General features: G+C 43.5%; 1 protein-coding gene across 4 annotated transcripts in view; it reads left to right on the top strand.

Annotated features, from left to right (window-relative positions):
- cfap36 (cilia and flagella associated protein 36) overlaps window positions 1–24,050 on the top strand; it is a 137,646-nt gene that overhangs the window by 57,427 nt on the left and 56,169 nt on the right. For all 4 annotated transcript variants that reach the window (XM_078556967.1, XM_078556968.1, XM_078556965.1 and 1 more), the window contains exon 6: window positions 9,968–10,139. In XM_078556967.1, the coding sequence (XP_078413093.1) occupies window positions 9,968–10,139 (172 nt within the window). The remainder of the gene's footprint in view (window positions 1–9,967; window positions 10,140–24,050) is intronic.

Raw genomic sequence — 24,050 nt, 5'->3', positions numbered from 1 at the left:
TATATTTATTACACTAAGTAACAAATTGATATGCTGAAGCTAATTATGGCATTTGCTTAGGTGTTACCACAGAGAATTTAATTACGTTACTTTATCAAATAAGTATTTGCTTTTGGCTTTTTACATTGCACATAAACAGAAATTTTCGATTTTCAGTGGTACCACAGAGTAATTCCAATAGCTGATGTCAATTTTATTAAAATGTGTGAACTGTAAAAGTGGGAACCTAAGTGTAAAGATTCACACTTACAGTCAGCTACTGGGAACAATTATAAATAAATGGGAACATGTGAATTTATAAGGGTGACCTTGAGAGATCCTAAAGTGGCTACATGTTCTTCAATAAAAACAGAAAATACAGGAAAAACTCAGCAGGTCTTACAGCATCCGTGGAAAGAGAAACAGAGTTAATGGGCTGAATTTTGCCGTCGGCGAGCAGGGGGCAGGGTCTGCTCGCCGACGCGCAAAATGACGCAGGATGACGTCGGGGATTCTCCTCGACGTCACCCACCCCATTTAAATCTTCAGGAAGGCGGGCCCGCAGCAAATTCAGCTGTGGGCCCGCCAACCTGTCAATGGCCAATTGAGGTCATTGACAGGATCATTAAAACAATTAAAGGATCTGCCCATCCAACCTTAAGGTTGGCAGACAGGCCAGGAGCCCCGGCGGAGAATAGGAAAAACATGAAACCTCATCCATGAGGTTTCATGTAGGGATTTAAAAAGTTGAATAAAGTTTTAATGAAATTTATTAACATGTCCCATCTCGTGTGACATTGTCACATGAGGGGGATATGTTAAGGATTTTTTTTTTCTATTTTTAATGTTTATACAACTGTCAGCGATCTCTCTGAGGCAGCACTTAGCCCCAGGGAGATGTGTGCTCTATCGTGCGCATGTGCGAAAGAGCGTACTCTCGCTTTTGGGGAATTCCCCCCCCCCCCCCAGATTTCCAGTATCCACAGTATTTTGCTTTTTTTAACACGTTCGTTAATCTTGGTTTTGGAATCATTGTATCAGCCAGTGTCATATTTTGTTTTATAATGCCCCTGTGAAGCACTTTAGGACATTTAACTCCATTAACTGCACTATAGATAGTCAGCTTAGAACAACTTGTATCTGTTTCAGAAAATCAGGGGAAAATAAAATTAGTTGTGTATGGATTTTCACCTGATTAAAAAAAGATAATGTGTTGTACTTCTCACCAATGTTGTAAAATATCTTCTCTATCGCAACTCTAGCTTTGACATTAAAGGATGTTGGGATCTAAAATTTAGATAGTTGCACCTATCATACCATGAAGTGTCCCTATTTTCTGTTAGGGAAGGATCACTTTCTGACATAATGGCCTTCGATATTCTTTAAATTAATCAGTATATGCCCATTGTCCTTTGTTTTGTAACAAATATTTTTTGGAGCAGAAAGTTTTCCTTTAACCTTACACATATACTTGTGATGGAGAACCAATAGTCCATTTTGAAATTGGAGATATAGCAGTGGTGTCCTTTTAAGTATAGTTTGCTGCACAGGGCAAGGGGGAATGCCCATAGGCTCTTTATTTGGCTGAAGAAAACCTCTTTAATTGGTTCCTTATTGTTCACTGCATAGATAGTTTTTTTAAAAAAAATTGGATTTGAAAAAGGCATCCATGGAGAAAAGAAATTTAAATAAAACCTTGGTTGCAAACAACTGAGGAGACTGAATAGAGGGGGCCAGTTCACTCCTCCTCACCTGGTCGTAACACATGCCAGACAAAATTTTCTCTGATACTGGGCTGCTATATGCTGGGAGACTGTTTTGAGACGTATGCCAAGTGGGAGCCTGTCATGTGATGTCATCGTCACATTATCCAAAGTCTAATGGTTTGGCTGAATGCATGGTTCGTACTGTCAAATCATTAATTTTAAAGTGTAGCTAAGCAAGACAGGTTGTCATGGTTGCCATGCTACATCTCCAAGCTACCCCTTCGAACATGGGTGTACCATCGCCAGCGGAGTTGATACTTGGGAGACACGTAAGAACGATACCCTGCCCAGTCATTATCTTTCTAAGTTTTCAACAGTAAGAGGTGTACTTCTTTCCAAACAAGGGAAAATTAAGGTGCCGTATGATAGGCAAAGAGGACAAGATTGCAAGTAGGATAGAAGGTCAGAGTTCTCAATCATTTGTTAGGAACTGGTATCCTGTAGAGGTTGTTCAGGTGTGTGACCAGCCCAAGAGGTCAAGACACCCGATGTTGCAATTCTCAGATGGAACTGAAGTCAACTCGGAATTATACGATGTTACCACATCTGACCCCTGTTGCGTCATGGACAAGATCAAAGACAGGGTTCGATGGTGAGGACATGGATGCCATGTGTACAGATGAAGAACAGGCTGACAAAAGTTCTGAGTGGTCAGTGAATCAGAAGAATCGTGAAGATGATTACAGTTCTGAGCAGAGATTTATGATCATAAGATATGTTGAATAAGTAGACCCCCTACATGTTTTTGGGATTCTTAGTTTTGTGTACTTGTAAATTATGTTTTGTTTTATTCCTGTATAATTACTCTGAACCACAACATCATTGTATATTGTACATATGTTTTCTGATTAATGGATGCGTTGTTATTTTCAAGAAAAAAAAGGGGGGTGTTGGTGGATCACTTAGAGACTGTAGGAGGCATTTTCCATTTATGAGACTAAGTGCGGTGGCAGATGGCACCCACCCTGCTGGCTGGAATGGCGGGAACTCTCGCCCAATACCGTGCTTGGATGGCCATTAATTATGCACAGGTGAGTATCGGGCCGAATTACCTGGCAGTTGGGAGCTGATTCGTCCACCCGCTGACAGTTGGCAGGGTTGAAGGTCCGGCCATCATATTTAAAGGCCAGTCCAACACACAATCTCACTCACTCAAGCCCACCTCTTTTGCAGACACGTGCAGAGATGTCTTGCAACCAGAAGAAGAAGACCGAAAGCCTCAAGAAGAAGACAGTATCTTGCTTCACCCTTCCGGCCTTGATCAGAGCAGTACAGGCACACAGGCAATTCCTGTATCCCAGGCATTGCTACTCGAAGCGCAGCAGCCCCACCTCTCTGGCCTGGGAGGCTGTCACACAGCAGGTCATCGCTGTTGACAACCTCCCCCAAAATGATATCCAGTGCAGGACGAGGATGAATGATCTCATCTGCTCCGCTTGGGTAAGTCTTCCTTCAACTCCCTCCAATATCAAACTCTCATCATGGCATCATGCACTCAGATGGCTACTCTCTTCAGAGATTTCACATAACCATTAGTGGGGGACACAAATCAACACTTATTCTCTCACCGAGACTTTCACATCACCACCATCCCGTCTATCATGTTGCTCACACTCCGTCCTCTGGCCCTTCTGGGAAGGCTCACTACACACAGGCGACATACATCTCGCCCAACCTCTGCTCCATTCCTTCTCATCACATGCCTTCCTTTCTTCTTCATACAGGCCAAGCTGGCACACAACAGGCACGAGAGATCGCAGACCGGGGAAGGGACAGCGGACATCATTGTCCTCAGAGTTTGAGGAGGCTACAGCCAAGCTGGCTGGGGAGGACAGGAATCCCTTCTGTGGGGAAGGGGAGATCGGCCTCTCCCAGTAACCTAGTACGGATCACAGCTCCATCACCTAATCAAACCCTGATAATCCCAGTGACTCACATGCAGTCTTATATAGCTCAAGCTCATTAACTGAAACTCTATTTTCTAGGCGCCAGCAGATTGAGGCCCCCAAGCCAGTCGAGCACCAGTGCAAGCCCCCAGACCACGTCTGAAGAGGAAGGTCTGGAAGAAATGCCACAGCCTTCTTACACACCCTCCACCAGCTCAGAGAGACACATGTCGGTGGGCACAGCTGTAGATTGGGCTCAGGTTCACTTTTTGGAGAACATCTCACTGACACGTCCCCATAGCAGTCGAGGCAAGGACAGCACAGGCACTCGGAGGGCTGCTGGAGACCAGCCACTCGCTCAGCCCGAGTCAAATGATGAGCCTCTGGAAGTGGCTGCCAACTTGATGCTAGAGATGCAGTGAGAGGCGGCAGAACATCAGGCAGAGATTTGACAGTCACTCAGCAGACTCGAGCGAACGATGGAGGAGTCCGTCTATGTTCTGTCTGATGTCTTGGCTCTGACATGTGAGCGTCTCAAGGTCACCATGGGAAGGCTGATGACCACAGTGGAGACATTGGTCCAGCTGGTCTTGCTGAATGTGTGCTTGACCCTGCACTCCATGGACACACCCTAGTGAGCACCATCAAGATGTAGGGGACATGGTGTCGAGGCACCTTGACCTCCCTCTAGGTGCACCACCTCCTGCAGGAGCCAGGATGGGGCCCTCCAGCACCCACAGGGTGGATGAGCATCAGCCGGACACCTAGTGGGGGGCCTCCTCTCAGGACACTGCAAGGGTGTGCAGCCACTCTCAGCCCTCTCTGCCTGTGACCCATCCACTCCAGCTTCTCAGGGTGCCCCTGAGCAGGTCACCCTTATCAGGCCGGGGCCTTCCAGGGGGCCACCAGAAGATGTCCAACAATGTCATCGCAGATGTCAGGGCATAGCAGTCAGCAGGCTGCCTCCACCTCTGCTGCGGATGTCAGGGCTGCACCCAGGTGTAGCGGTAGAGTTAGGAAAATTAAGAAAAATGGATGTCTCTTTTGGGTCATGGGTGTGCTATACATGTAAAGAAGTTGCACTTTTGTGAATACATTTGATGGTTATATGAATGTTTTGGGCAACTGAAGGCATTGTGATTTTGTTCTTTGGAATCCTCTTCTTTCGTGGTTTAGCCATCTTCCCACGCAATGATAGTGTCCCACTGTGAGATTCACGTTCCTGTGATGTCAACCTCAGTTGAACTAGTCTCAGCACCCTTGTGTGATGTCAGAGAGATGTGTTTAAATCTTTATTTTAAGTATGTGATGTCAGCGTTTCCAACCGTTCTTCCTCATGGAACATTTTTGAGTGAGGGCAGCTCATCATTATTGACATTCTAGTGGCAGAAGAAAAGACATGCACAGGAGGAGGAGATCCCTAGGCACATCCACATCTCAGTTGCAACAGTGTTTGCATCATTAGATGGCGGCGAAGGCTTCAAACCTTCTCTCGCATCGCTCTTGTTCCTAAATGGACTCTCAGTTCACAGGGCCCCACAGACCAAAGATCACGGCCTGGTAATTGTTATGATATGGCATGTGGTATTTGCCAGGCTGACCAAATCCACAAGGGAATCTTGGCCAGGCTTTCACAACAGTTTTGCAATTTGTATTTATTACAACAAGATTTGTGCACTGAATTCAGAAGTGAGGAGTCCATTAACACATTTAGAGATTTTAAACATTAAATTAAAACATTTATTAACAAAAGGAAAAATATAAAACACATACACAAGATGACAATTACACGGTTACTTAATATTATAACAGTTCCCAAAATTCTGTGTTAAGGCAACAGTCCAAAATAGATCTTAAATTTATAACAACAAACCAGAAAAGGTTACCACAAGCACCCACTCGACACTGGAATTCTGAAGGCTTTTAACACAACTTTGGTTACTGGAACAGCAGACTTCTGCAAAGTGGCTGGAGGCTTTTCCCCAAGTCTGTTTCACACGGTGTACATTTCAGGCATACCTCATACACTTTCTCCTCCTTTAAATTTACTTTTCCCACAATATAAAAATCTTTTATGTTGTCATTATGGCCAGCATTCTTGGAAAAATCTACTTAATAACCTGCCTTACTTATCTTGTTAGTTGTAAGCATCCTACCATGTTTCTTTGAAAACCAAACACCTCTCCACCTATCTTAAAATGCAAATTTTATTTACACCCTATCTGCTGAGATTTTACCCTAGTTCCCTCATTAGCATTTCATATGCCCTTTTACACCTAAGTCTTTTGATAATTTCAACCTTGCAGTCTATCCGTCTCTAATTAAATCAGCTACACAGACAGGACCATCCCCACACACAAAAACATAAGCCTACTTTACCCCACAATAATATTATGGAAATATGATAGTTTCGTGACATGATTCATGAGGCCAGAACACTCAAGTGTGAATGCAGGACTCGTTCTTGCTGCAAGTAGGTGGACACCCCCTGAGATGAATTGGGGACTAGGAGAGATGTGGCCATATGCCCTCACTTTACTCTTCCTGAAACCCGTCAGCAATTAACGTATCGTGGGCACGTCTCCCACATCTTCTTTCCTCAATGGTGTGATCACGCTCATACTGACCCTCTGCAGCCTCCTGAGGTTCCTGGGTCTCAGGATCTTCTTCCTCCAATGAGCTCTGATCCTCCTCCAATTTAATCTCTGGCTGGGGTTCACCTCTTTGCATTGCCAGATTGTGAAGGACGCAACACACTGATGATGTGGGAAACCCTGTCGGGAGTGTATTGTAGTGAGCCACCTGAGTGGTGCAAGCACCTGAAGCACATCTTCAGAAGCCATATGGTCTGCTCTATAAGGGACCATGTGGAGCTGTGAGCAGTGTCGTACCTCTTCTCGGAAGGACTCTGAGGGTGACACAATAGTGTCATAAGTCAGTGTTTCAGTCTCCAAGCAGTCTTCTCTACAGATGTAATGGCCCCTTGCAAATCTCAGGCACCTGGGAGTGACTCAGGGTGTAGGAGTCATGGCAACTCCCAGGGTATCATGCACAAATGTGCAGTATGTACTTATGGTGATCACACACCAGTTGTACAGTGATTCAATGATAGCCCTGCAGTTTATAAACATTAGCAGCTACTGCCGTGGAGCCTGTATAGCCACATGGGTTCAGTCTATTGTACCCTGCACTCTTGGGAATCTTGAGATGGTGGCGAAGCCAGTGAATCTTGCAGCCAGGCTATCTTTGCCTAGAGCAAACCTTACATAATGATAGGCTTCCTGTAAAGGGCATCTGTGGCCTCAATGCATCGACGTGTTGCAGACTGAGTTATGCTGCACAGGACCCACTGTTGATCCTTGGAAAGAACCAAAGGCAAAGAAATTTAGCACTGCAATCACCTTCAAAGCCACTGGCAGGGGATTCCCTCCAACTCCACGTGGTATCAGGTCTTCACGAAGAATGTGGCATATGTGATGTACCAGAACTCGGGACAAGCGCAGATGTGCATGACATTGCCTCTCACTCATTTGTAAACATAGACTCTTCTACCAAAAGCCCTAGGTCTGGCGAGTCACCCCCGTTGTCTTTGTCTCTCCTCCTGACCCTCGTGTTCATGCTCAGACTCTGCTTGAGGCATGTCTCTCCTGCTGGAGCTGCGTGCGGAGTCGTCCCTTCCTCCTCCATTGCATTAGGACCCTGACAAAGGCAGCATTGAGCCCTGGATCCATATGTGCTTTTGCCTTTTCTCTGAAAGGAAACATTGAAGACATTAATGATTCAAGGGGGAAGAAAGTGAAGCTCAGAAGATGAAACGTATGGAAACTGTAAGGGTTCATAGTTTTTCCTGCCCTACTTGCAAGGTGGCTGATGCTGCCTTGTTCTTGAGACACTAGCATACACATAGAGGTTACCAAGATGGCATCATAGATATGTAACATCTTGAGCCTTGCGTGGGATATTAAAGTTTAATTGAGATGAGTGACCCAACCTAGCTCTGTGCTCCAATTTCTGATGTGGCATATTAATGACCAATCAGTTTTATTTTTATGCATTTACGGGATTTGGGCGTCACTGGCTAGGCCAGCATTTATTGTCCATCCCTAATTGCCCTTGAGAAGCTGGCGGTGAGCTGCCTTCTTGAACCGCTGCAGTCCCTGTAGGGTAGGTATGCCCACAGTGCTCTTGGGGAAGGGGTTCCAGGATTTTGGCCCAGCGACTGTGAGGGAAGGTGATATATTTCCAAGTCAGGATGGTGAGTGGCTTGGAGGGGAACTTCCAGGTGGTGGAGTTCCCATGTGTCTGCTGTGTGTGGATGCCTTTTGGCTCGTTCGGAGTATCAAACCTGGTCAACAGGTGACAGACCTTCATTGATGGAATGCCATATATGATACAGCTGTGCCTCCTTAACTATTGTCTACATTTCAGGATTCTAAATTCCTATGTGTTACTATGGAGATGGAGCAACTGTGATGTGAAGTCACTGAGTTCTGAGTAGTGCTTTAACAGTGCTAATGAAGCCATTGGCTTTCAGTGATTTTCATTGCAAGGAGGTCTTCCTTTCTTTCTAAGTAGACTCCTGTTCACTCCTGCAGCCACAAGAAGTTAGAGGGCGACCCCAGAAAGGCTCCCTCGTGTTCGCCCTTCCTCCTCACTGTCATTTCACAGCCGTCCCTCCGCATTGTCCACCTTGTGTTCATCAACCCCACCCCAGCCTCACAGCCCACCCCCAGTTGAAGTGCTAGTTTCTGAAAGTGGAGGCCTACATGAGCCACAGCATAGTGATGTTCTTCGGGATAAGACTGGCGCAGCGCTAAGGCAGGTAGGCTATGTATGTTGCACTCACCTAGAAGTTACCAGCAAACTCATGTCTGACTTGTGTACACCACCCCTTTTCAAACAGGTTTGAGGTTGATGTAATTTCCTGCTAGCGTGATGAAAGATTGGAAGATGTGACAAGATTCCAGTGAGCAGCTGTTTTAATGAGCATTCATGAGATTTTGATGAATGCAAATTCATTCACGCCACAAGTGGTGGGATAACTGACCTGCCATAAACCCACCATCAGGAGAATTGCAAGCTGTTTTTATGCCGGCGGATTTTCAACTTCTTGCCTGCTGCTGGACTCTCCGCTCCTGCCCGCCATGAAACCCGCCACGGGCAGGATGGGAAAATTCCGCCCTGTAAATGGAGAGCTACAGAAGGAAGTGACATCACGTCTGACATGACCCAAGAGTTGTGGGTATAGGCTAACGGAGTAAGAAGTGTGTAAATGCAGTACTTGTGGTGTGAATATATGCTCTGGTTCAAGTTAAAATAAAGAATCTACATATTTGTTGTAGGTTGTTTGTATTACTCTGACTCCTGTATCAGTTACATACTAAAGGAGCAAATAATATAACACCTGCTTATTCAGTTTTTTCAAAGGCTCAACAGATGCCTGGACTTTAAATCAATGTAAAAATTAAAACATAGGTTTCAGATGGCACATTAATATATGATTCTCAATGCTGTTGAATACATGAGTCCTTTATCCACTGGAGAAAGTACTCTAATACATCTGAATACTTAGACGATTCTAGTTAATGGTCACTTACCTTTTAAGGACAGAGTCCTATGATCAATCACTGCATTAAAACATACTTAACTTTGCATACAGTATCTAATTATGACATTTGAACTTGGCAACACTTTTTCAACTTATTTGACAAAAGGTTCCTGACTCCAACACAGGCTTGCCCCAAGGTTTATTAATTGGCTGACCTAACATGTTTCACACGGGCTTCAGAAACCCATCCGCCTCTCTGAAGATTTCAAATTTGGGGAAATTCAAAATTGAAGCAGACATTTAAAAGGCTGAATCCAACATCACTTTCAGGGCGCTTCGTGTCACAACCTGTCACGTTTCCCACACCAGTTCCCTCCCTATTCCCATCTCTATTTTCAGTTGCCCTATGCAGGTTTGCTGAACGTTGGGATGGCAAAATCTGGCCCATTTTGCATCTTTTCAATATATCCAGGTATTCAAGAGAAGGACAATCTTTTAAAATAAAAGCTTGTGTCCTAAAGCTTTTTTAAAACAGAATATTGATTTGTTGTTTTCACTTTGTCTTACTACTTACGTCTTCTGTCAAAAACTCAAGATGGTTGCATTATTTGAAGAATACAGGAAGGTGACGCCATGTGGCACAGGATGAAAACCTCTTGGAAATTTCATTCCTTTAATTCCCAAGATTCCAGTGCCTTGTTGAAAATTTAATTTGATGCATGAGAACTACTGCTACCTAAATAATGTGCATTTATTTTTAGACATATGCATTTCTATATTTTCCCCAGACAATCAAAAGATGAGTATGAAGAGGAGATGGCAAAAAGATATACCACAGAGACAGGAGCCAAAGCTGGAGCAGCACAAAGTGACTTAGAGAAAGCAATTGTGGAGAATGCACAGCAGGAGGAAGCACGACTTTCCAAACAGCACGAACTAGGAAAGGAAAATTTACAACGGGTAATAAAATATGTTTGAGATGGTACTTGTACATCTGTAATAAAATGTCATTCCCAGAATCTAAATGCAAATCTCATGGCAACATGTTCTGTTGTAATATTGAATGGGATAGAAGCCCAGATTTTGCTTTGAGTATCAAAGGAATGGCCTTCACTGTTCACCGCAGGTATAGTTGTCCAGAAGCCATTCATAGGCTTGTCAGTGAAGATTTCTAATTTTTGGGCATCAATTCCTATGCAGGGGATATATGACATCTGTGAGCAGTCAAGCAGCATGGAGGCTCCTCAAACAATCAAACTGAAGAATCCTCACTGGGTCAAGTAAACTTGAAAGCTGGAAGTCTAAATTACATTTAAATCATTATATAGGAAGGGAAATAACGATTGGCATAACCATGTGAGATTAAGGGAGGGACATTAAAAAAAGACTACAAGATTTTCTTACATCTGCAACATTAATTTTGTTCGGAGAGTATGAGATTCGACACTTATAAATTAACTTTTCAGGGCCAGAGAACTTTTTAGCAGCAATTGTCACTACTATGTCATTAAGAGTTATTCCTTATTCTACAAGCCCCAACATTTTCATGACTTTGCAGTGCATATTGGCCTGGCTTCACACTATTAAAGTGACTTCTGTGTAGGTTCCATTAGCGAAGACTGCAACAGCATCGGCTGTGGAGGAGCAGGGTATCAACTTCTGGATATCTAGTTTTAACTGTGCCATGTGCAGAACAATAGCATTACACAGACCATTGATTGGACCTGGACTGATCCTGATCTGTAATGCACACTTAACCACAAAGCCATGCAGGAGATTTATTACAAAAAAGTAACTAATTTTTTTATTAAGTGTAGTGCATTCACAAGGGAGTTCTTGTAGCACATTGGTAGAGACCCTACTTCTGGACCAGAAGCTCTGGGTTCAAGGTCCACTCCAGGATTTGATGGCCATGGCAGGTGCTTTCATAACGTGGCCAAAATGGTTGATTATCAGCTTGTAAATCCTTCTATAATGCCTGATGGCAAGTGATAAGAACAGGAGTTTCCTGGTCAGCTATTCTATAGAAGGCAATGGCAAACCACTGCAGTACTTTGCCAGGGCATAAAATGATGGACCAATCCAGTGGAAGTCCCTGGTTACCACTGCCCTCTTAGGGCATGATAACTGAGGGAGGAGGAGGAGTGCATTCATGCAAGTTTTATAAGAGGAGTGAGAGATGAGAAGGTTGTTATGATGCTCATGAGTTTGCTTTGATGTTGTTTCTCATAAACTTCAAACGATGAGCAAATTTACTGAGTTACGCTGATGATAAAGACAATTTTTAAACCTTTAAAATTTAAAAGTAGAAGCAATTTTTAAAAAATGTCCAACTCAAAAGAAGTTCAAACTTGACTTAGTAGAGCTGATAGCTGAAGAGAATGGGTTTCACTTGAAGCTTAAGCAATGTAGAAAGGGGAAAAAAGCAAAAGAAGAGAGGAACGCAGACTGCAAGAAGAGAGGGAATGACACAAATTTAAAGCAAACAAGAGGGCGAAAAAGCCTCGTCACACACTCAAACCGAAAGTATAATGCACATCAGTAGCAAGTCAACTAAGTGGGGTTGTGGATATCTGGATCCCATAATTTTATTAAATCAAACCTAAGCCTAAATTTTAAAGAATTGGTGGGTGTTAGTTGGTGGGGGGTAGTAGTGGAGGTTAAATGATAATTTTAATCTGGACCTTTCAGTTGTATGTCAGCCAACTCATTATATCACTAAGCAAAAAAAAACTTGTATTTTTGTGTTGATCCTGCCAATTCCATGGACTAAGATATTGTAAAACAAATTATCCTCAGGAAAGATTATTTAATGCCCCAAGTGTACATGCAATTTTTTTTAACAATCTAAGAGAATCTAGGCAGTGCTTGTAGAGAAATACTTATCTAGCTGAATTACATGTGGCTTGCTAGGTAACATGTAACAGATTGTTGCTGTCTAATGTTAAGGGAGATGACTATGAAAATAGTTCCAGATGATTTAAGAATCTGGTTGCTTAATATGGAGTGTAAACTCTCAAGCAGCTAGGCATGGGTGGTGATCATTTTATGGACTTGCGAATGAAAGTATGCCATTAAATTAGTGAGGAGATGAGGTGTCACTTTGTCCCACGAATGATCTGCTTAGCAAGCCGGATGTTCAATCCATTCTAGATGAGGCCAGAAAAGGAGCAGCCTAGCAAAACTCCCATGAGCTGGTAAGGTATAAGATGGTTAGTTAAGCAATGACTATGGCATAAAGAGTTTGACTGTTTACATTTACATAGTCATGGGACACATAAAAGAGGATTGTGAGCCATTTGCTGATCTTTCACAAAAATAAATAGCCGCTTGTTATGTAAAGGGAAAAATTTACTCAGATTTGGGGACTGGATGACAAAGCTATCTTTGGCTAGAGTTTTGCTGGAACATCTTGGGAATACAATGTAAGACCTGGATGCTCTTGCTGGAGGATGAGCTTTTGCTATCATAGATCATAGACATCACAAGGAGACCTGGTGAATAATGAAGTGGATGAATGGAATGGATAGATCTGTAGGGACACAATTTCTTCGTAGAGATAAAAACAGCAAATTCGAAAGGGGTGTAGCCTTTTATCTGGAAGAGTTCTTGGTTACTAGGCTTGACGTTAGTAAAGTGAAACCACGTTTTATGTAGATTAGAGTGGGAGGAAGAAACCTATGAACTCAGCTTTTGGAAAGTAAGCATTGAGGGGCAGAGATGAAACTGGAGAACATAATTAAAAGAGAATACCTTGGAAGAAAAATATTTCTAAAGGTGATCCACAACACAAAGTGTAGAGAATGAAAATGTGCCACTACAGAAGCAGGGTAATATAAAAATCAGTATGGACAACAATGGAAGTAATGCAGGCATAAGGACAGAAAATAATCCTGAAGTATGAAGCCACAAGTAAAATAGTGGACCAAGAAAACAATAATAAAGTAGTTTTAAAGATTTGTCAGGAGAGCTAAAACATAATATTAGGTTTGAAAGAAATGGCAAGTATTTATTTCAACGTAGGTGCAATAAGCATGTGAAAAAAATCATGGGGCTATTGAAAAATCCCAAAGGAACATAGGAACAGTAGTAGACCAAATCAGCCCACTGGGTTAATGATACATCAAATGATTGCAGATGTACAAAATGGATTATTCTTTTCTGTATTCAAGGAGGAGACTATGGGTAGTCTCTCCAACACTGAAGTTGGATTTTTAGGGATGTTGGAAAATGTATTTAAAGAAATAGAAGTTTCAAGTAAGGTGGTGTCTGAAAGATGAGCAGCTCAAAGGAAGACTGACAAATTAAATTTGATTTGTTTCCTTAACATTATTATAATGGAATCATTATAAACAAGAGCAGTGACCAAGGATTGGTAACAGTGTTATGATCTTGAGGGAGATTATTAACTTTTAAATAGAAATTCGAATTCCCAGTTATTAACTGAAAGAATTATGCCACAGGCTATCATGTCTTAACAAAAACTTTTACTGTACATGAATTAAACAAAACAAGTACTACCAACTTAACACTATTGCGTAAACACTTTTAAGCCCGAAAATCTTAACGGGTCACTCCTGGTTTTATTTAAATTTCCACCCAAGTTTCCCCCTATATCTTCCAGGATCTTGAAGGTTCCTTCACTTTTCCTAGGACAAAACTAAGGTGTGCCGCAGCTGTTAGGAATTCACTTGAATTCTCCTCAGTTTGCCTGCTACTTTCCATGGAATAAGATTTCATGGGGTTCTTCCATTAGCCTTTGGCTAGCTGACCTCTCCTTAAGCACCTCGCAGTTGTGGGCCCCCCCAGCTCACGCATGGACTTGACTGCCTTCTTGCTTAATGGTCTACAGCTCCTGGTAGCTTTCTCTCTCTGCTTATTTCCAAGCTGTTACACCTCCAGACATAAACTGCCTGTGTCTTGACAGGGCATCTGCAATCACATTGTTCTGACTGGCAACATGCAAAATGTTTAGTGTAAATGGCTATAGCGTCAAACTCCACTGAAACGGCCTTTGGTTCTTGGCTTTGAACTTTTCTGGGAACATCAGTGGATTGGGGTCTATATAGACTAGTACAATTTGTCACATGGGGGGGATTTAATGGAACCTGCCAGAGCGGGAAACATGGTGTGTGGGGTGACTGAACCAGGCAGGATGTGAAATTTTGATATCCTGATGCTGGGTTGAGACACAGAGATAAAGTTATTGGCTTGTTGAACCTTATTCCAGCTTGTGGTGAGTTCATATTTACAAAATATTTGCATGCCATGAATTCTCATTAGCATGAGACAGTTTCTACTCAAGTCCTACCCTCGGGTTGTAGTTAATAGTGTGTGTGAATCTTGTGGCACCGGTTCACAATCGTTCAAAGGTGGTGTGTACCAGTCTGCTTTGTGTAGTTGTGTGTAAGGTAGCAGTTTTCCTCGTTTAGCTCCACAGCACAAGAGAGGGGAGAAGGAAAATGGCAGCTTACATGGAGGCTCGGCCAGCAAGGATGAGTCAGTGGTGAGGGGTGGGGTGGGTGACCCGGGCTGGGGGTGGTGGGGGTGGTGATGTTTGTCTGGAGTGGGGTCAGGAGCAGGAAGCAATGGAAGAGTGATCCAAGGGAGGACTGAGGGTGGGTTTTGGACATGGAGGAGTGAAGTGGGAAGGGCCTGGTGTCCTGGGTGTGGTGGGAGAGAGGAGTTGCTGGTGGGGATAGTCAGTCAAGGTAAGAAGATGAGAGGTCTAAAGGTCACTGTCAGTACTGTCCAGTTGTGAGTCCAACTCAGGGTGTTGGCTGGCAGAGACCTTATGGAGCTTTGAGTTCATCGATAACTTTTCAATTATCCCTGTTGAGAGTGATCTTGGACAATGTCCTTTACAATGCACAGAAGGGAGGGTCAGCTGAACCAAGTTCCATAGAGTGGTGAGTACAACATTGGACACTAACATGAACATTCAATAAAGAGTGAACAAAAAAATCACCAGCAAAGCTAATGATACTAATAACTTATCTCCTGGGGTAAAATGATGTGCCTTTGGGGCTCTGTCCATTTGTGCTTTCGTTACTTGTTGAGAAGTCTTAAGGTGTTCTCTCGCCACCTCACAAGCTTTTGAGAGCCTTTCCTGGAACTTGAATACATGATTGAGGATGTTGGTCTCCTCCTGAGCCAAGAATTTCTCCTTAAAAAGTTTAAGGGGGCCCTTAATCTCATACCCATCGACCAGTTCGAAGGAACTAAAACCAGTTGACTTGTTTGGTGAGTCTCTAGTCACGAATAATACAAACATTATCCCTTGACCTCAATCCTGACTGTATTTGAGAGGATAAGCCTTAATCATAGTCTTCAAGGTCCACAATGGTCAGGAGATATCTACGACCCGATTTCCTCTCTGGTAAGGGTCCCACACAATCCACTAGAATCCTACTGAAGGGTTCTTCAAATGCCGGAATCAAGATTAATGGGGCTGGTTTGATCGAAGGCTGGGACTTCCCAACCACTTGACAAGAGTGACATGTGTTACAGAAATCAACAACAATTTGACCAATAAAAATGCGCCAAAATCTTTGTGATTTGTCCGAATACCCACATGACCTGCAATTGGGATATCATGGCCAATCCTCAGAACCTTACTGTGGTAGCATGGAGGGACAGCCATTTGGTGGACTACAGAGTCCTCTTCAGCTGGCCTCCAGGCAGGCCTAAACTTCCTCATTAAAATGTGATCCTTGATGTAATAACATTCAGGGACCTTTTCAGCCGCTGCCTGAGACAAGCTCCTCAGATCAGGGTCTGCCAGTTGGGCTTTAACTAAGATGGATCTGCTAAATAATTTACCATCACCCCCATCCAAGACATTAGAAAAGGTTTCAACCAACCAAACCTGTGATTATGTCGCATTTTAAATCAACCCTATACAAGGGCATGGGTAAATACCTTTTGTCGAGCCCCTGACCTTGGCATTCATCAAACTATCTGGGGGGAAAGGACAGGTTATTGGCCAACAGTCACCCCAAAATCCCTAAAGGATAATAATTGACTTCCCTGCCTCTGTGGATGAACATGGGACACTTTACCCTCGAGCAAAGAATCTAGCTTTCCATCACCCAACTCACCCTCTTGGGGAGACTCCCTGCTTGTTGTGAACTTTACAGGTCATGATGTTATTACCTTAGGAAACATCCCTTGAGTGGGCAAATATGACAAGCTTGTTTTTTAACTTGCAGTATTTAGCTTTCACATGCCCTTTCTTGAGACAAAAATGGCATGTTGGTCCCCCTGAGTTAAACCGGTCCTACAAACCTACTAACCCGAGAAGGGCCTGGGTCTTTATCCTCTTCTCAGCAGGGCCTGACCTCTTCTCATCATTGACCTTCCTCTCATTCTAGTTACTCTGGAAGGTTCCAAAATGGGGCCTATTACCAATTGTCTTATGAGTTAACTCATAATCGTCTGCCATTTCTGAGGCTTCCATTATTTTATGAACTTTGTGGTCTTTCAGATAAAGCTTTAACTCCAAATGGACACTATTTTTAAATTCCTCCACCAACATCATCTGTTCCACCATTATCAATCTACACCACTTATTGAACGCCATTTCCTTTTCTCTGGCAAAGTCTACATAAATGTGGCGCATTCTCTTTCTCAGAGGCCGATAGGCCTCTGGCACCAACTCATAAGCATTACATATAGCAGTCTTTACTTCCATGTAATCAGACAAGTGCTCTGCTAAAAGAGATGAGTACAGCTCCAAAGCCTTCCCTACCACAACACTTCATAGGAGCAGAGTCCACTGTTGTTTCGTCCAATTCATACTTGTAGCAATTTTCTTGAATGACATGAAGTGAATACTAAAATGAATACTTTGTATCAGTGTTCGCAAGTGAGAAGGATGACGTGGGTATGGAAATCAGGCAGACAGACAGTGATATAATTAAAGAAATTAGCATAGAACCTCCTCCCTTTCAAAGTGGTCTGACAGACTTAAAAGTAAATAAATTTCTAGGCCTGGATGAAATGTATCCCAGGCTGTTGAGTGAGGCAAGGGAGGAGATAGCAGGGGCGCTGGCAATAATTTTCAATACCTCTCTGGTCACAGGAGAGGTGCCAGAGGACTGGAGGACAACAATGTGGTACCGTTATTCAAGAAGGGAGGAAGGGATAAACCAGGGAATTACAGGCCAGTCAGTCTAACCTCAGTGGTGGGGAAACTATTGGAAGCAATTCTCAGGGACAGAATTAACCTGCATTTGGAGAGGCAGGGATTAATCAAGGGCAGTCAGTGTGGATTTGTTAAGGGGAGGTCATGTTTGACCAATTTGATTGAATTTTTTGAAGAGGTGACCAGGTGTGTAGTTGAGGGCAATGCATTTGACGTAGTCTACTTGGACTTCAGCAAGGCTTTTGATAAGGTCCCGCATGGGAGACTGATAACAAAGGTAAGAGCCCATTGGATCCAAGACTATTTGGTTAATTGGATCCAGAATTGGCTGAGTGGCAGGAAGCAGAAGGTGATGGTCAAGGGGTGTTTTTGTGACCGGATGCCTGTGTCCAGTGGGGTACCACCGGGATCAGTGTTGGATCTCTTGCTGTTTGTGGTATATATAAATGATTTAGACTTGAATGTAGGAGGGTTGATCAGTAAGTTCGCGGATGACACGAAAATTGGTGGGGTAGTAAATAGTGAGGAGGGGATAGCCTTGGATTATAGGAGGATATAGACGGACTGGTCAGATGGGCTGATAAGTGGCAAATGGAATTCAATCCAGATAAGTGTGAGTGATGTACTTGGGCACGACAAACAAGGCACGGGAATACACGATGAATGGTAGGTCCCTGGGAAATATCGAGGATCAGAGGGACGTTGGTGTGCATGCCCACCGGTCCCTTAAGGTAGTGGGACAGGTAGATAAGGTGGCTAAGAAGGCACATGGGATACTTGCCTTTATTAGCCGAGGCATAGAATATAAGAGCAGGGAGGTTATGCTGGAACTATATAAAACGCTGGTTAGGCCACAGATAGAGTGTTGCATGCAGTTCTGGAATCTGCATTATAGGAAGAATGTGATCGCACTGGAGAGAGTGCAGAGGAGATTTACCAGGATGTTGCCTGGGCTGGAGAGTTTTAGTTATGAGGAGAGATTGAATAGACTGGGGTTATTTTCCCTGAAGCAGAGGAGATTGAGGGGAGACATGATTGAGATGTATAAAATTATGAGGGGCATAGATAGGGTAGACAGGAAGGAACTTTTCCCCTTGGTGGAGAGATCAATAACCAGGGGGCATAGATTTAAGGTAAGGGGCAAGAGGTTTAGAGGGGATGTGAGGAAGAATTTTTTTCACCCAGAGGGTGGTGGGAATTTGGAACTCACTGCCTGAACGGGTGGTAGAGGCAGATACCCTCATAACATTTAAGAAGTATTTGGATGTGCACTTGTGATGCCTTGGCATACAAGGCTATGGGCTTAGTGCTGGAAAATGAGATTAGAATAGTTAGGTCCATCTCTGACACTTCCCTTCCTTGACCTCTCTGTCTCAATTTCTGGTGATAGACTGTCCACCAATATTCATTACAAGCCTACCAACTCCCACAGCTACCTCGACTACAGCTACTCACACCCCGCTTCCTGTAAGGAGTCCATCCCATTCTCTCAGTTCCTTCTCCTCCATCGCATCTGTTCTGATGATGCCACTTTCAAAAACAGTTCCTCTGACATGCCTTCCTTCTTCCTTAACCGAGGTTTTCCACCCACAGTGGTTGACAGGGCCCTCAACCGTGTCCGGCCCATCTCCCGTGCATCCTCCCTCACACCTTCCTCTCCCTCCCAGAACCATGATAGGGGCCCCCTTGTCCTCACTTATCACCCTACCAGCCTCCGCATTCAAAGGATCATCCTCCGCCATTTCCCCCAACTCCAGCATGATGCCACCACCAAACACATCTACCCTTCACCCCCCCGGTGGCATTCCGCAGGGATTGTTCCCTCCAGGACACCCTGGTCCACTCCTCTATCACCCCCTACACCTCAACCTCCTCCCACGGCACCTTCCCATGCAACCGTAGAAGGTGCAACACTTGCCCCTTTACTTCCCCTCTCCTCACTGTCCAAGGGCCCAAACACTCGTTTCAAGTGAAGCAGCATTTCACTTGCACTTCCCTCAATTTAGTCTACTGCATTCGCTGCTCCCAATGCGATTTCCTCTACATTGGAGAGACCAAACGCACACTGGGTGACCGCTTTGCGGAACACCTTCAGTATGTCCGCAAGCATGACCCAGACCTCCCTGTCGCTTGCCATTTCAACACTCCACCCTGCTCTCAAGCCCACATGTCCATCCTTGGCCTGCTGCAATGTTCCAGTGAAGCTCAACGCAAACTGGAGGAACAGCACCTCATCTTCCGACTAGGCACTTTACAGCTTTCTGGACTGAATATTGAGTTCAACAACTTTCGATCATGAACTCTCTCCTCCATTCCCACCCCCTTTCCGATCCCCCTTTTTTCCAATAACTTATATAGATTTTTCTTTTCCCACCTATTTCCATTATTTTTAAATGTATTTCCATCCATTGTTTCATCTCTACCTTTTAGCCTATTTCGATCCATTCCCCCCACCCCACCCCCACTAGGGCTATCTGTAACTTGCTCATCCTGCTTTCTACCCTTAATGTCACCTAGTAGCACATTTCTTAGCTAATATCACCACCATCAACACCTCTTTGTCCTTTTGTCTATGACATCTTTTGACAATCTCCACCTATCACTGGCCCTCTATCCAGCTCTACTTGTCTCACCCCCTCCTTAAACCAGCTTATATTTCACCTCTCTTCTATTTTCCCTTAGTTCTGTTGAAGAGTCATACGGACTCGAAATGTTAACTGTATTCCTCTCTGCAGATGCTGTCAGACCTGCTGAGTTTTTCCAGGTATTTTTATCTTTGTTTTTGTTTAGAATAGTTAGGTACTTGTTTGACCGGCGCAGACTCGATAGGCCTTTTTCTGTGCTGTAGACCTCTATGACTCTGTGAAGCACATCTCCACTCCATCCTCTCTAAATTTAGGCACTAAGCGAGAATCCTTCACCAAATCAAAATCTAGAGTTCTGTCTGAGTCAGCTTCTATTCTCTAGTCACCCAAAGTGAGGGGAGTCTGCTACAGCCTATAAATCATCTTTTTGCAGCTGTTTCAAGTCCCTCAGAGTTAGATCCTCTCTTTCAGCAAATGTACTTGTATCAATTTCCCAATAAAGTATAGCAAAAGCAAATGTCAAATCTTCTTTGTTTAAATACTGGAAAGTTCCAGTGAACCCATTTCAGTTTCTCTTCGATCAGATCATCCCGGACTCAAGCCCCCAGTTTTGTTGCGATCCCCGTGGAGGATCTGTAAACCAAAATAACCCTTAAATGAAGAAGTTACCAACAAGATTTCACTTTTTTGTAACTTTTGTATCAAACCAGAATCAATGTAAATTAAACATGAACTAACAGGAAAATCACGGTCGGTACGAACTGTAAATTGCACATGGAATAGCAGTTACAACAAAGACTATCTTTAGTAGGTAATCCATCCTGCTTGTATGGTCCCAGTTTCAGCCACACAGTCCTTGCAGATAGAATTCCTATCCCTTTCCTTCAAGTACTTAGCCAATTCTCCACAGGGAGCAACTTCCACGTAAACAGAGTTACGCCTGTGCAATTTACCATATATGGCACACATCTCTCAGGAACCTTCTCAACTCAGCTCCCAAAAGAGTTGGTAGTTTGGGTCTACACGAATCTTTCCCTCAAGCTTTTTCCCTTTCTCTTTGTGCCTGTGTTACGTGGCCTCTGTGTTTTTGCTTCTTTTCTATGGGTACTGCTTCCAGCTCAAGCATCGCCAGGTCAAATGGACCAGGATTTCTTCTTATCTGAAAATTACCATTGATCCCTTTACAAGTGATACAGATTCCTAAAAGTATTTTTAAAACTTTAAAAGCAATTGCAGATTCCTCAAACATTTTAAAGCAATTACTAATTTTCCTTACTGTTATTGCTTCTGGGTTAAAGGCCATCACCAACCTCACTCAACTTGTGTCTCCTTTATGTACAGCAATGAAGAATGAAGCTAGTAAACAATCTCCACTCGCAGTAGCTATAACAGGGAATTGATTTTTCTTTTTGCCCTAACTCTGTAGCCACTGGTCCTCAGTTTTCATTTATCAGGCACTTGGCAGAGTCTTGCAAATTGCTGTTGTCAGAGTAATATAATTCCCATCTACCATTATGAGCTTGTGTCAACACAGTTATCTCACTGATATTCCAAGCCTCCATTTGTCCCTCATTTTCCTGTTGTGAGTTGTGATGCACAGTGTCTTGGGTTTGCCTGTCTAAAATCCCAATTCTTGCTTGCCCAAAGTGAGATTGTACATTCAGTGAATCCTAACAATTTTCAAATTCTGAGAGTCCTCAAGCAAATGGGAAAAGAAGTAATATCTTACAAAAATATAATTATTATTTTCTCATTAAAATCTACTGCTGTTTATTTATTAAAAAAAGGAAACTAGTTACACCTTTGACCCTGGTATTTATTCAGGGCCAGGAAGAGAAAAGGTTGTGGGGTGTGGAAGTTTCTTCAATAGGAAACCTAAAATAGGGTTTCCCACAGTTCTGCTAATTTAATGTCAGGGCATATTTTGAAAAAATTTCAGCAGGTACCTGATTGCTAGCCAGATTGACAGGCAGGCTGGCTGTCTATCAGCTGGAAAGTAGCCAGGGAGCAGATGTCAGTTAAAAGTCTCACGTTGCAGTGGGAAGGGGTTGGGTGAAGTGGAAATAGGATGTGAGTGTCGCTGGCATTTATTGATCACCCTGAATTGCCCTTGCCAAAGTGGTGATGGGCCACCCTGTTGAACCGCTGCAGTCCGTATGATGTAGATTTACCCTTAGTGCTGTTAAGGAGGGAGTTTCAGGATTTTGACCCAGCGACAGTGAAAGAACAATTTTAGTTCCAAGTCAGGCTTGTGTGGGACTTGGAGGGAAGTTTGCAGGTGGTGATTTTGCCATGCATCTACTGCCCTTGTTCTTCTAGCTGGTGGAGGTCATGGGTATGGAAAGTCTGTTGAAGGAGCCTTGGCAAGTTGCTGCAGTGCATCTTACATTTGGTGCACACTGCTGCCACTGTGGTAGAGAGAGAGTGAATGTTTAAGGTAGTTGATGGGATGCCATCAAGTGGCTGCTTTGTTCTGGATGGTGTTGAGCTTCTTCAGTTGTTGAATCTGCATTCACCCAAGCAAGTGGAGAGTATTCATCACATGCCCGACTTGTGCCAGGTAAATGGCAGACAGAATTTGGGGGAGTCAGGAGGTGAGTTTTTGTTACTCACTGCAGAATTCCCAGCCTCTGACTGGTTCTTGTCACCGCAGTATTTATGTAGTCCAGTCAAGTTTATGATCAATGATAACTCGCAGGAAGTTGATGTGGGGGACCCAGCAATAGTAATGCTATTGTATGTCATGTGCAATAGTTAGATTCACTCTTGTAGGAGATGGTCACTGTCTGGCACTTGTGTGGTGCAAATGTGACTTGTCACTTATCAGCCTAAGCCTGAATGTTGTCCAGGTCTTACTCCAAGCGGGCACAGACTGCTTCAGTATTGCAAATGGTTCTATGAACTGTGCATTAATCAGCGAGCATGCTCACTTCTGACCTTATGTTGGAGGGAACGTCATTGATGACGCAACTGAAGATGGTTGGGCCTAGGACATTGCCCTGAGGAAATCCTGCAGCAAAATCCTGGGCTGGTATGATTGGCTTGCAACAACCGCAACAATCTTCTTTGTCCTAGGTTTGACTTCAACTAGTGGAGAGTTTTCCTCTGATTCCCATTGATTTCAATTTTGCTCAGCTCCTTGATGTGATTATATAGTCAAATGCTGCTTTGATGTCAAGGGTAGTCACTCTCACCTCACTCCTTTTGCCCATGTTTGGATCAAGGCTGCAGTGAAGTCTGGAGCTGAGCAGCCCTGGCAGAACTTGCCTCATTGATACAGTCCTTCTTGCTTCATTTTACCTGCCAGGTTTCCCACAGCCCATGGATCTTGATCTCCATGCATTAGAAATAAGAATGAAGTTACGAAGGACGCATGCAGCATCCTTAAAAGATTTCTGAGAGTGTGTTTGTGACCCAACCCACCTTTGTCAAAGCTGGAAATGGTGGGTTGGAGGCCTGTTGGAGTCGGGTTTGAGAATTTAATTTTTTTTTACTTCCTGCCCCCCCCCCCCCCCCAATCCCCCGCAACCCATCCCAACTCTCCTGTCCTTGGGTTAAAAATAACACCCATTGTGTTTTTGCATGGCAAAACAGGTCAGTGCAAAGTGCATATGTAACCTGAGCCAGATTTATCTTATTCTTTGCCAAAAAAATAGAATTAAACCACAATTTGTGATAGGCCAAAAATATTTTGAAATTGGATCCTTTTAGTTTGTAATTACAGTTGCATCTGCATGCTTTTGTGACATTTTGATATTTCCTTTACCACTATACCACTGCCTCCCCATGTAATAAGTAATAATGTTACTAGACTAGTAATACAGAGACCCAGACTAATGTTCTCAGGATATGGGCAGCTAGTGGAATTTAATTTCAACTAATTGTTACAACCAGGACAGGAAGAATGCTCAGTTTCTCTAGGCCCACTACTCCACAGGTTGCACCATAAATGTAAATATTTAGTTCACTCACCAAAATGGCCAGTTGTTTACTTTTGCTCATGTTAGACCCAGAATAAAAGAGACTTTAACCAGGCTTCTTTCAATTAACTCAGAATGATTGGTTTATTCGGAAATGAAACTTTTTTTTTTAAAAAGAAGCTACAAGAACTGGTTAACATAAAATTTGTAATCGGGAAGT

This window comes from Cetorhinus maximus, chromosome 14 (assembly GCF_964194155.1).
Source record: "Cetorhinus maximus chromosome 14, sCetMax3.hap1.1, whole genome shotgun sequence".
Classification (NCBI taxonomy): domain Eukaryota; kingdom Metazoa; phylum Chordata; class Chondrichthyes; order Lamniformes; family Cetorhinidae; genus Cetorhinus; species Cetorhinus maximus.
This window is presented reverse-complemented; position numbering and strand designations above follow the sequence as displayed.